The 12,490-nt window shown below is 51.9% G+C and overlaps 1 protein-coding gene across 1 annotated transcript in view; it reads left to right on the forward strand.

The window, feature by feature from the left end:
- NOC2L (NOC2 like nucleolar associated transcriptional repressor) overlaps window positions 1–11,897 on the forward strand; it is a 28,284-nt gene extending 16,387 nt beyond the window's left edge. The window contains exons 15-19 of the mRNA XM_015882692.2: window positions 2,247–2,390; window positions 4,690–4,803; window positions 7,276–7,411; window positions 9,542–9,685; window positions 11,277–11,897. Of these exons, the coding sequence (XP_015738178.1) occupies window positions 2,247–2,390; window positions 4,690–4,803; window positions 7,276–7,411; window positions 9,542–9,685; window positions 11,277–11,416 (678 nt within the window). The 3' untranslated portion in view covers window positions 11,417–11,897. The remainder of the gene's footprint in view (window positions 1–2,246; window positions 2,391–4,689; window positions 4,804–7,275; window positions 7,412–9,541; window positions 9,686–11,276) is intronic.
- The last annotated feature ends 593 nt before the right edge of the window (window positions 11,898–12,490 follow it).

Genomic DNA, 12,490 nt, shown 5'->3' on the forward strand with positions numbered 1-12,490 from the left:
GCTGGGCTGACCCCTGGGCAGTCATTGCTTCCATAGGCTGACTCCCTTCCGTAGGGTCCTCTGTGGGCTGGGCAGGAGTTGGAGAAGGGCAGGAGGTCCTGGTGACCCTACCAACCTCGTGCTCACTCTCTGCTCTGAGTGGGGGGGTCAGGGTGGTTTTGGGTTCCCTGGCACACACAGTTCCAGCTGCTTCAGATCACTTATAGCCCCCTGTGTTGTTTGCTGTAAGAGGAGCTGAGGTTTTACTGTGGTCTCTGCTGGTCTACAGCATCGGTGTTTAAGGCTGGTATTTTAACAGAATCAATCCCACTAATCACAACGAGGAACCAGTGCTGGATGTTAATGGCGTAGACACGTACAGACACACATATGTTCTAATTGCTTTTATTCTGGAAAGCAGTGGTTGCTGTGTTTGGCAGAGGGCAAAAAAGGCATTTAGAGAGTCCCTTTTTTTTCCCTATCTTCTTTTGCCCTCTTGGTCTCTCCCTGCCTCTTCACACGGGGCTGAGATCTCATTACCTCCCGTTAATATCCATGGCAGATAGCAGCGGGGCTGTGAGGGATTGCCGGGGTCAGGGAATAGGAGGGGGAGAGGAGAAATGAAGCATACAACTGTGAGAGTGAACGTATACAGCAGCAACCTGCCCAGATAGAGCCTGAGATTTTGCAGGATTTCAGGTGACACTTGTGCAAGCAAAAGAAAAATGATAATGTATGTGGCAGCGGATGAAATGGATCTGGGGCTGCAGCTGTGGGGATCAAGTGAGATAAATGGAATGACAAATGCATCTCTCGGTGGAGATAAATATGCAGCAACTCTAAAAAAATAAGTGTTTTAGACAGGGAGGGTGAGGACAGGACAGGCTTGACCAGCAGAAGCGTTTTGCTGCTGGTTTCTTTGTACTTGCTGGATGGGCTCTTTGCTCTGTGCTTGGTGATGGAGAGGGTTACACCCAGCAGAGCACGGTGCCCTGATGGAGGGCATGTTTCATACCCACCCCATTGGCATGTAGGCTTAGCAGGGGGGATACATACCCCTCCTTTACCCATCTGTCTCTTTGGAGGCAGAAGCCATAAGTAGATGAGGCAGCGCTGTGTTTGCTGACTTAGAAACCCTGTATCTCAGTCCTGATAGCATCTGCAGGTCCCGGTGAGATGGAGGCCCTATTGGGTCCCCTTCTCTATATCAAATGCCTGGTGTATGCGTGGCTCTAGCTTGCTCCTGCCCTCCATGGAGCTGTCTTGGGGCAGGTAAAAACTTCTAGCAGACAGCATGCTGAGCTGGAATTCAAGCTTTGGATCAATATGGAGACCCGCATCCCTCCTCCTGCCAGCAAGAGAATCCACTGCAGCCTCACCATTCAACTTGGAGGTGTCAGGGCTGTGCATGGTGGTTTGTACTGGTGGGGAGAAGAGGGGTTTGCTTGGAGACTGAGATAGACAATAACACAAAAACAGGCTCAGTTTGCAGTGAAATAGTCTCACTGTGTGAGAGCAGCAGCGTGTTTCCTGCACAGTGAGAGGGCAGGAGCTGACTTTGTGCAAGTGGGATGGTCTGGCTGGCAGCATTAGGGTTTGTGGTTTCCTGGCAGACTGGCTCTTGTCCCAACCATCCCACCTAAGCCCTTGGGTCTGAAAAGAAAGGAGTATCTAAGGCTCAGCAATGTGGGTTGTCCACACACAGAGTCATTTTGTAAAGTATTGTGTGGTGGCTCTGTGGGTTTGTGCCCTTGAAAAATAGGAGGTACCAGTCAGAGCTGGGTCAGTAGTTCAGACCCCAAGCTGACTTCGCCCCATATGACCCTGCCGATGGCCATCTGGCATGACCTGCAGCTCCAGCAGCCCCACACTTCCTAATGAGCTGTGCTGAAGACTCAGCCTGCAGAGATTTCCCCTATTTGCAGTATCAATCTCTGCCTTCAATCCCAGCCTGCAGTCTCAAGCCACAGCCCTCGGTGTTCCCTTCCCAAAAGCTGTTTTACTTTTGGGACACACACAGACTCCTTCTCCTGTCTTAGTTCTAGCTTCTCTGTGCTACCTTGCATCCAAGTTACTTCTTCTCTCCATGCATTTGGTCCATGGTCCCCCTTATTGTTTGCCTAAGCATAAGATTTTGATATTTGCACTACAACAGCATCAAGCAGCACCCCATGCTGCCACTGAGGTGGGAGATGTTTCCTTGCCGAGGGGCTCTGACAACCATTACATTGCTTTCATTCTTCCTCTCTCCTTTCCCTCCTCCCCAGCTCAAATCTTTCCTGAAGGAATGCAAGATTGCCAACTACTGCAAACCCATCCGACAGCTCCTGGAGAAACTGCAGGAAAATTCTGCTTACATCTCCAGCAGGCGTCAGAAAACTACCTTCGGTGTGGCCAGCAGGGAGTCTGTGGTGAGTCTGCTGCTTCCATTTGGGCTTCCTGGAAAGACAGTCAGGCTCCGGCTGCTGGGGCTGAGGGGGTGGTCAAGGGGGGGGGAAGAAGGGAAGGACCAGATGATGGAATGGGATTATGGGGTGGGGCAGACGCTCACAAACAACTGAGCTCGGCTGGGCTCTGATGCTGGAGCTGGCAGAGCTCTGCAACCAAGAGACTCATGGAAAATACAGACCGTAAATCACAGCCTTGTGTTGTTTGTAACACACACGAGTGTTGAAGAACCTTGCTTTGCTGGGGCATACCCTTTGATGGGGGGTTTCTTGTTTTACATCATCTGCTCCCAGTCCATAGGTGGCAGTTTGTATCTAAGGTGAAGGGGGGATTCTGCCTCTCTGTGTCTCTCTTCTGCCCTCAAGAGACACCAGTCTATTCTTTTCTGCAGTCCCTCCTGCTGCTAAGATACTGATCACATTTGATGCCTAGAAGAGCTACATTGGCCATGGGTGATGTGTGGGGTCCATGAATTGAACCTCAGAGTAATGCAGCCTTAGTGCTGGTGTGGAGGAGAGTGGCTGTGGTGATGCTGGAGACCTCCTCTTATCTTAGGAAATGAACTGTTGGCCATCTGACTGAGAGATGCTGTCCTCCTGAATCTAAACTGGCATTGCTAGGGCTGCTACCTGCTTTCCTTAGTCCTTTGGGGACCTGCTGAGCTGAAATTCGGGCCCTGTGAAAATTAAGCCTTGTTAGTGAAGCTCTGTTTGCTTTGCCTTCGTATTTATTCAGCTTAGAGCCCTCTGCAAGCCTGGTAGCAGGTGAACTCTGTGTGTGTGCCTCTATGAGCAAGTGATGGCTCTGATTCTTCCTTGCCTAGCAGGAGAGAGGTGAAAATATCTGTGTCCGGGAGGTTGTTGATGGGATCAGAGTGATGGCTCTTTGGCCATGAGGTATCATTGGATGTCACTGCTAACAGGTAGGCATGGAGCAAAGCTGCAGTGCAGACTTAATTCATCTTCGGACCCACAGGGGCAGTAACTGCTGGAAAATTATCCTTTGAAATCCTGCCATATCAATGCCTGGACACAGCAGTGTTGTTCTAGGATTAAGGGGCTGATGGAGCTGGTTTGAAGAGCTGAAATAGTCTTGGGTTCTGTAAACGCATTTCTGGCTGGGGCTGCTTTGCCAGAGGAATTATTTCCCGTCTGGAGGAGAGTGGTTTGGGTTTTGTTTTGTGTTTTTTAGCAGACAGACAGTGCTGTGACCACCCACCCACTCGGCAGAGGTAGTAGATTTCAGCCCCCAGGGCTCTCTATGGAATGATAGGCTGGGGAAGATCGTGGCTTAAATGAAAGAGAAAGGGTTTCCAAGCACTCTACCACACAGTCTGCTTTTCCCAGCAGCTCTAGCTGCAGCCCCTTGTTTTAAGAATGGATTATTTTAACATCTTGCTGCCTGCACGGCTCTTGGCTGATGCTGGTGCACCTGCTTGCCCAGGAGCATTGCGGTGTGGGTCAAGCAGAGCTGGTCCCAGTGGGGCAGCTTCAAGTAGCCTCTGGGAAAGGGGGTTGGTGAGGGAAAGCAGGCAGTGGTTTGTTCAGCCTGGTGGGACACAGGCTGTTCTGCTGTATAAAGGGTATAGCAGCAGTGCAAAGTGCTGCTCAGAGAGGATGCCTGGATTGCTAGAGCAAAATAACAGACACAGAAGGAGAATTGCAAATGGTTGAGGTTGGTCGGGTGGCGTCGACTCTCCAGACTCCTGTTGAGGTGTGCAGACTAGAAAGTTTTGTTTCAGTGGCCTTTTTTCTTCTTGTTTTTTTTTTTAATCTCTGCATGCAGCACACACTAAAACCAAAAGAGCTGTCTCAGACAGAACAAACAGACAGCTGGCTTCCCAAAGAAGAGCCTTTCTCAGAAGCTGTCCATACCGAGCAGCATCAACAAATGGCCTGATTACAGCTGGCAGCCTGATAGCAGCCTGATCTATAAGTGGGGTGACTTTGTACTGCTCAGGAATCCCTCCCTGTGCAGTGTGGAGCTGTGCTGTCTGCCTGCTGGCGTCTGTAGCAGAGCTGCTGGAGCCAGCAATGTACCAGCCCTGCCTGGATGCTCTTTATGGACCTGTATTAAACCTCTCCCATTGCTCATCCCCTTTTCCTTTCACCTGTTTAATTCCTGCTTGCAGCCTTAGCCAGCTGCCTACCCTGAGTGCAGTTTGGGAGAGGCCCTTCAACTCTTAACTCCCTGCATTTGCCAAGGTTGTATTGCAGAGCTGCTTTAAAACCCTCCCTAAATGATCACCCTCTCTGCCCACAGGAACAATGGGAGAAGCAGATCAAAGAGGAGGGGACACCTCTGACCAAGTACTACGCTCAGTGGAAGAAGCTAAGAGAGAAGGAGATACAACTGGAAATCACGGGCAAAGAAAGAGTAAGGACAAAACACCTTCCTTACTGCACATCACCTATAAATATGGCAGTTAGAAAGCCATGTCCTGGCAGCAGTGCTTGTGTCCTGTACTCTGTTTGCTTGTCCAAGTGCAGGAGTGCTGGGTTGAACTTGTCTCTGTGTGACCAGTGGTGAGGTGGGACCTGCTGGCTGTGCCCATCCTGCCATTTCCTATATCTCCTGCCAAAGGGAAAGCTCTGTATCCACTCCTCACTGCTCTGCATGCAGGAGGTGGGGGTGGGAGCTCTGCTTACATTAGGAGTCTGAAGGAAAGCTGTCTCGATGCTAATGCAATGAAAGTGGCTGAGCTAGGCTGCTTGGCCAGGGAGCAGGAAATAGATGTAATTGGTGTCTCCAGCGTATGGTGGGGAACAATTAAAATAATCGATGGGACATGAGCACGACTGGCTTTGAGCCAGGTCCCAGAGTGCAGCAGAAGACGTGGGAGATCCTGGAAGCTCTCAGTGCTCTGTGCTGAGATAAGGGCAGGAGGCTGAGGTTCCCTGGGGCGACTGAAGGGCTGTTGCTTTGGCATTGCAAGGCTCAGGAGGATGACTTAAGAAACCAGGGGAAGTTTCAAGGGCAGTGACGGGGACTTGTTCCCTGCTGGAGAAAGTGGGCTGAACGGATCAACTGCAGAGAGAGAGAGGTTTTGGAGTTAGCTTTCAGATGGGCCTGTGGCTGCCTGACATCTTTGCTTGGTGAATGGGGCTGTTGTCTCTCTCGGTGGGGACTGCTAGCTTAATGATGCAGCATTGTGAGCCCCAGCAGGAGAGTGAACACCATGAGGCCCATTAGGGCTGGGAAAATCCATGTCCCATTAGCAGCCATTGGGGGGAAAAAATAATAACAGAATAAAATCAGCCTGGCTCTCAGCTGCCAGGAGCTGCAGCTTGCCTTGTGTAACAGTGCTGACCCCGTCTGCCCATTTGCTTTTCCCAATGGTTTTTAATGGGATGCAGACTAATCGGCTTCGTGAGACTCAGCAGATAGTAACCTTCTATCTGGGAATTAAGAGACTGACCCCCAAATTACCTAATTACTGCTGCTGGGTGCTGAGCACAGGCTGTATCTGTGAGCTCAGGCTCAGTGTAAGTCCTCATTCCCTTCCTTTGGAGTGACCTCACAGCTGGTAGGGATTTCTGGAACCTTTATTTTGAGGTGCCTAACCTGATCAGTTGCAGCCCTGCTTCCAAATCTGAGTAGGAAAATACTCAGAATGTATGAGGGGTCATTGTGAGACTATGGGTGATTTTTGCATCTTACTTAGTGCTGTTGCAAAGAACTGTGACCAGGTGGAAAAACAGGGCTCACAAGAGGGACTTGGGCAGTTGTCAGATCTGCATTTCCCCTTCTGTTGGCTGTAACCTGCACAGGGACTGGGACACTTCCAACCCCAGCTCTGTCCTGTCTGGGCAGTGCCAGTCTCTTGTGTCACTGCTGCAGCAGAGCAGTGGCAGCTGGCTGTGGGATGTCATCAGGGCAGGAGCTTGGTGTTTTCCTCCCCTCTCTGCCCAGCATCTGACTTCCCATCCTGGTACTGCAGATGATTGCTTGTAAGTACTCAGCTCCCAGAATCAATATTGCTCAGCTGGGGACCATAACCATGAAACAGGTCGGGAGAAATTGCTGGAATTGGCTGCAGGAACAAATGCACAGCTCCTGTTCCTTCCCAGAGGGCTTCCTTTGTGCATGCACTGTGCCTGTCCCACTGGGGAAGCTCCTGGCAGGGCTGTGGGCAAAGAGGAGTGCATTGAGGGCCAGGCTGATGGGTGGGAGAGCAAATGAGTTATTACTCGTAGGGTGAATGTTTCCAAGCAAGCTAATGTGTGCTAATGCATGAGTGCTTCCCAGGAGGTGTGCAGCCAGGCACAGGCAGCGGGCAGCTGATGTTCAGAGTGCACTTGGGATTTAATTTGCATTCTGATTATCTTCGCCCTGCTGGCCTGAGCCCTGGCAAGTAAATCCTCCCCCTAATCCCCCTCTGGAGAGGTGTAAAGAGCGGTGAGGTGGTGTCAATTGCAAGTACTTAATGGCATTGATATTGGCTGTGCCTGCAGCAGAGAGGTTTGGCCCACTGATCTCCATCAGGGCCAGCAACAGGGTGAGCCGTGGTGCAGTCAGACCCAAAGCCAGAACAGCCTGCATGACTTGCATTCCAGAGCTCTGGGACAGCCAGCTTATCAGGGATGTCCTGGTGAAAAGCCAAGGTGCCAGCAGTGGGCTGCCCATTAGCAAATGTAAAGTATTGCATAGAGATCAGTGGGGCAGTGGTGCTTTGCATGTGTTGTTCAGCTTGGCAGTGGGCTCACAGATGTATCTGCTGCTCTGCCTGTTGGCAGCAGACAGACCAACTGCTCTCACAGGGCAGAGCCAAGTTCATGTGTTGTGCATTTTATGTTTAGAAGTACAAACTAAGGTTGTTCTCACTGTTGCTTTTGTTGTTTCTTCCAGCTTGAAGACTTGAACTTCCCAGAAATTAAACGCAGGAAACAAGATGAAAGGAAGGAGGAAGATAAGAAGGAATTCAAGGACCTGTTTGAGCTGGACACTGACTCTGATGAAGAGGACGTTGGATTGTCCATTAAAGGTACAGCTCTAGGGCTGGGCTCCTTGTCCAGCTTTGTATGTGATGTGGGACAAGAAGTGTGTGTTGTCTCATGCACAGAGGGTGGAGGTGCCCTTCTGATGCTTTTATTGCTCACTGAATGACATTGCAGGCTTTCCTGAGGCCTCAATGAACTCTGAATGCTCCAGAAATGGAGCAGTATCACTCACGGGTTGTGACCACGAGGGGGCCACACTAAATTGTGGAACCTGCTGAAAAAGTTCATCTCGAGGCTTGAGAGAAACTTCACTGTTCTGTTTATTACTGGGGAAAGTTTGGGCTATCACAGGTCCTTTCAATGCCTTATGGTTTGTACAGAAGGGAGACTTCTATACAGGAGGAAGAAGTGGTCAGAAAAGTGACCTTGCTGAGATGGAGGCTGCTGTGTTTTTGTAGGGTGAGGTCCTATGCAGCAGCACACAGAGCTGTGTTTGGAGTTCTTACTGGAAAGAGCCAATTCCAGAGGCCTGGAGACCTGTAGATCTCTGCAAAGGAGTTATTGAGAGCTCTCACTGCCTTACCCTGTGGCTTGAGCTCTCTGCAGTCTCAGCACCAGCGCTGCTGATTCATTTAGGGGCTTTCTAAGTGAATGAAGAAGGCAATGGACAGTTGTGCCAGTGAGCTCAGACCAAGTTCCTAACCCTCAGAAGGGGACTTTGATGCAGGTTTGCCTGCTCAGGGTCACAGCATAGCACTCCTGCCTTATTCTGGTTGCACCTGGCTGGAAGCTGCATGGGGATAAGTGGCAAGCAAGGAGAGCACTGGATTTCCAATCATTTCTTAATCTGGTTGATCTGAAGGGAGATGATTCCCCGTGCTCTTGCTTTATGCTCTGCGCAGGTGGAGCTGAATGGACCCTCCCAGAGGGGCAGGAACGGTGCCCTTAGGAGCAGAAAAAGCACTTGGCAGGCCTGAATCTCTTGGTTGGGTTTCTAGAAGGTGTGAAGATAAAGGACTTTGCACGTTTTAGGAGCCAACAAGCAGGCAAGGGTGGAAGGAGCCCTGCGGTGGGGAGGAAAGCATGGATTTGATCAATGTGTGTCACCAAGGAGGTGGGGGAGCTCCTGCATTCCTCTCATTTCCCAGCTGACAGCTCTCTGGGGGGGAGAGGCAGCCGCTCCTGGAGATTATTAATGGCTGGGAAAGAGGTGTGGGCAGCCTGGTGGTGCAGCAATTAAAGCGAGGAGGCAGCGTGCAATGAGCCAGCCCAGCCGTCTGCGTTAGGTGCTGGTGTGCTGCTAATGAACTCAAACGGCTTTCTTCATTTATTCCTCACGTAATCATATTACATCAATTTAATACCAGGCCGGGTGGGGGCTGGGGGTGTGTGTGGAATGAGAGGTTAGTTCTATTCTTGTTTCCTAGCAGAATAATCACTGCTGCATGGAGGGTCCAGGGAAGGATGCATGTGATCCTAAGGAGTAGGGGAGCACCCAAAGCTGGAGCCTGCTGGGTGTGCTCCTACCTGGGGCTCAACTTGTGCCTGCAGAATGCACCAGGACCTGCAAAAGGAAGCATGCTCCATGCTCGGGGGTGTGCAGGAACAGCCCAGCTGCTCTCTCTGCCCCACAGCTGCTCTCTCTGTGTGCTCCCAGCCGAGCTGTCGGCGCTGCCGCCGGCCCTGCCTGATGGATGAGCACACACCGCTGCCGGAGCTCTCAGGTGCCCATCAATATGCTCGGCGCCGGCAGCGGCTCTGCCATCCATCTCCTCAGCTCTCTGCATGGCTGCCCGGGAGGCTCCTGCTGCTAGATGTGGCTGTGGCTGCCCCTGGGGCCGCAGAGCTGACGGATGGCAGTGAGCACTGAGCTGGCAGCCAGTTTATGGATGGCTCCGCGGCCAGCCCAGCCAGATCGGCTGCTGGGAAGGGAGGATAAGGCGAAAAAAGAGATGCCAAAATGAGAAGGATGTGCACCGGTTTCTTAGCAGAGAGACTGACTGATGATGTGGGTAAATGGTGGTTTTGGATGCACCAGCAAGAGTAGTGCAGTGAGGTCCCCTCCAACATGGGGAGGTGAATGTTGGGGTGTTGGTGGTGTGCCCCCTTGGTGTGTGCTTCCTGCTCTTGTGCTCCTCTTTGTGTTCCCACTGACACAGTACAAATGCTTTCAGGTAAAGCCAAAGGCAAGGAGGAATCAGACGACAGCTCTGACGCCAGCAGCAAGGAGGACTATGGTGAGGATGATGAAGATGAAGAGGGAGAGTATGAAGTCGAAGAGGATGAGGAAGATTTAGAGGAAGGCAGTGACTCAGATGGTGAGTAGTGCACCTGGGCAAAGGGAGAAGCAACTATTGATGGCCAGAGGTTCCTCTGTATCCTGGGGTCTTTCCTACAAAGGAGCTCCCTTCTCTCTTCTTGCTCTGCTGCTGTTTTGAGCTGCAGGGTGTCAGGAGGACTTCTCTCATACACACTGCATGGACAGGGAGACCTGTCAGTTCTGTGCTCACACTGAGTAGAGAGCTAAAGGGTTAAGGTCTCTGCAGCCCCTGCTCTAACAAGCCACCAGCCCCTTTCATCTCCGTGCAGGGGCCTCATGCAGCGAGGCTCAAACAAATGCTTGAAGTAGAGCCCACCCCAGCAGGCTTTGCTTGAAGGCTCCCCGTGGGTTACTCGTGCAGGGGAGTGTGGTGGGGGTACCTCACCTTTCCTTTGAGCAGTGCTGGGGGCACGAGGGGCTGCAAAGGAGTAACCTTTAGCAGCTGTTCCTCCCAGGATAGGACAGCTAGGAGACCTTGGCCAAGCCCTGCATTCATCTGATCTTTTTTAACACTGTAGGTAAGCAATGCAGGCTCTGCGAGAAGCAGCTTTGTTCCACGCTTGGTCCTGCTTGCTTCTCCCAGTGTGCAGTGTTGGTGTAGTGCTGGGCCAGCAGCTCTGTGCCATCCTTGCCTCTTACATGGAGCCGCAGCCAGCTCAGAGCTGTGCCCAGCAGCGCAGTAACCACATTCAGCTCCTGCCTGCCCCTGCCAACTTGCTGCAAGATGAGCAGACGAGAGTTGGGGCTGCCAGGGCTCTGCTGCTCTGCTCTTGGCTGGATTGGGCTTTTTTGCCATCACTTTGAGCCTGGGTGTCATAGGACCAAAGCTCTGCTCCATTACATGCCTTTAGGTGTGATATACGGTTGTGGGGAGCAGCCACAGATGCTCCTGTGCTGCTGCCTTTTTTAACCAGTTTGGGGAGCAACGAGAGGCAGGAATGGGGAAAGAGTCCAAGTGAGAGCAAAACCTGACTGATTCCGCATGGCAGATGGTTGTGGCTTGGCATGCACAGCCCACCCTCAGTGCCCAGAATAGATGGGTATTTGGTGCATGTTCTGACAACGCTGTAAAGGATGGAGAGGGAGTGTTTTCCCTCTCTGCTCCTGGCATGTGTGTATGAGCTTAGTGTCTGGGGAGCAGGAACTCTTGATCTTCCCTTCTTTCACCCCTGGTGGCAGCTTCTTTCCCTTTGGACTGTGCTCTCACTGCATGAACACCTGGTGTTGGCAGCAGGGCATCACTCAGGGCAGACAGATGGGTCCTCCAGGCCTTCAGCTCCGTGCTCAGCATCCCTGCCCTGCTTTTCCACAAAGCACACGTGCACACAGGTCTGCCAGTGGAACAGGGAAGAGCTCCAGCAGGTCAAAGCCTGTGAGACCAAAGGTAGGAACAGGCACAGCAGTGACTTTGCTCTCCTGTCTCTCTCCGAGCCAGCACAGTACATCACCCTGCAGCACTCTCCTGCTGCTATCTGGGGAGCTGCAGCAACACTGATAAATTAATGAGTGTCTGGAATTAATTAGTGATGAGCTGCCTCCACCTGCCTCAGTACAGCAGGATTTACACCTCTCCCTCCTTCCATCCCCAGAGGAAGGCAAGGCAGCCCCGCGGGGCTCACAGCGGGCAAAGAAGAGCAGCCCCCAGGCACTGTCACGCTCTGACCTCGAGCAGCTGGCCCAGGGTGAGGAGGACGTGGTGGAAGATTTGGCTTTCTCCGATGATGACTGAGCCCCCCCCCATCCCTGCAGCCCCCCTGGCTGGTTCTCCAGGAGGCGGTAAGCTCTGGGGGCAGGAGATGGGGCCTGGCCCCTGGCACAGCCCCCCCTCAAGCACTGTTGGGGTGAATCACGGCACTGAAGCTGTTTGGACTTCAGGTTTTTTCAGCCATGTCTTTTAGTAACGTTCTGTGGTCACATCGAAGCCAGTAAAACTGGTGTAGGTTAATAAAAAGGCCGCGTTAAAATCTGCTTTAAATAACACAGGGGTCAGTTTCAGCTCCTGCTGGAGCAGCTGACCAAAGGGAAGGATAAGCTCTTTACAGGAGGACCTCCTGTGCCCATTCAACACCCGTGGGCCCTGGGCTTCTCTCCAGACCCTCCCCCAAGGGCTCTCAGGGGTTGTGTAGAGCATTTAGAGCTTTACTATCACTGCAAGTGGAAGCCTTTATCAGCAACATCATCAGATCCATCTGCTACGCGGGCTGTGTGTACACTAAAGGAATTCACTAAGGAACAAATGCTGGGCTATGGGAGGACGCAAAGGGAGGGGGTGAAAGTAGGATGGAAGAGGTATAGCTGGCTGATAGTGTAAGGACCTGTTCCACCCAAGTGTCCTATAGCTTCATGCTAAGTGATAACTCAGTGCCTGCGGATGTGATTGAGCCCTGCCAGCTGACACAGTGCTGCTCCCAAGGCAAGCAAGCAATTGCTGCCGTAACACAGCAGCGTGGGCTGTTTGCTTTATTCTGAGCTCACGATGAAACAGGAACACAAAGGGTGTATTTTTTTCCTACTGCACTGACTGTAATTATCAGCCCTGGAGTCCCAGAAGTGGTGGGGAGGAGGAAGTTTCCTCTAAAATTAATAATTTATTGTTATATTTACAGCTCCCCCCAGCAGGGGCAGAGCACCTGCTGCTTTATTGGGGCTTCAGAGCTCAGGGTTGAGGCTCTGTTAAACACTGATGGTGGGGACACGTGGGAGCCTGGGATGGAGCTTTGGGACCCTGCCTTGCAAGACAAACATGTTCACTTACCTTTACTTGTCATAACGTAGCTGGGCACTGTGCTTATTGCTCCCAATG

Source organism: Coturnix japonica, chromosome 21, assembly GCF_001577835.2.
Source record: "Coturnix japonica isolate 7356 chromosome 21, Coturnix japonica 2.1, whole genome shotgun sequence".
In the NCBI taxonomy this organism is placed as follows: Eukaryota; Metazoa; Chordata; class Aves; order Galliformes; family Phasianidae; genus Coturnix; species Coturnix japonica.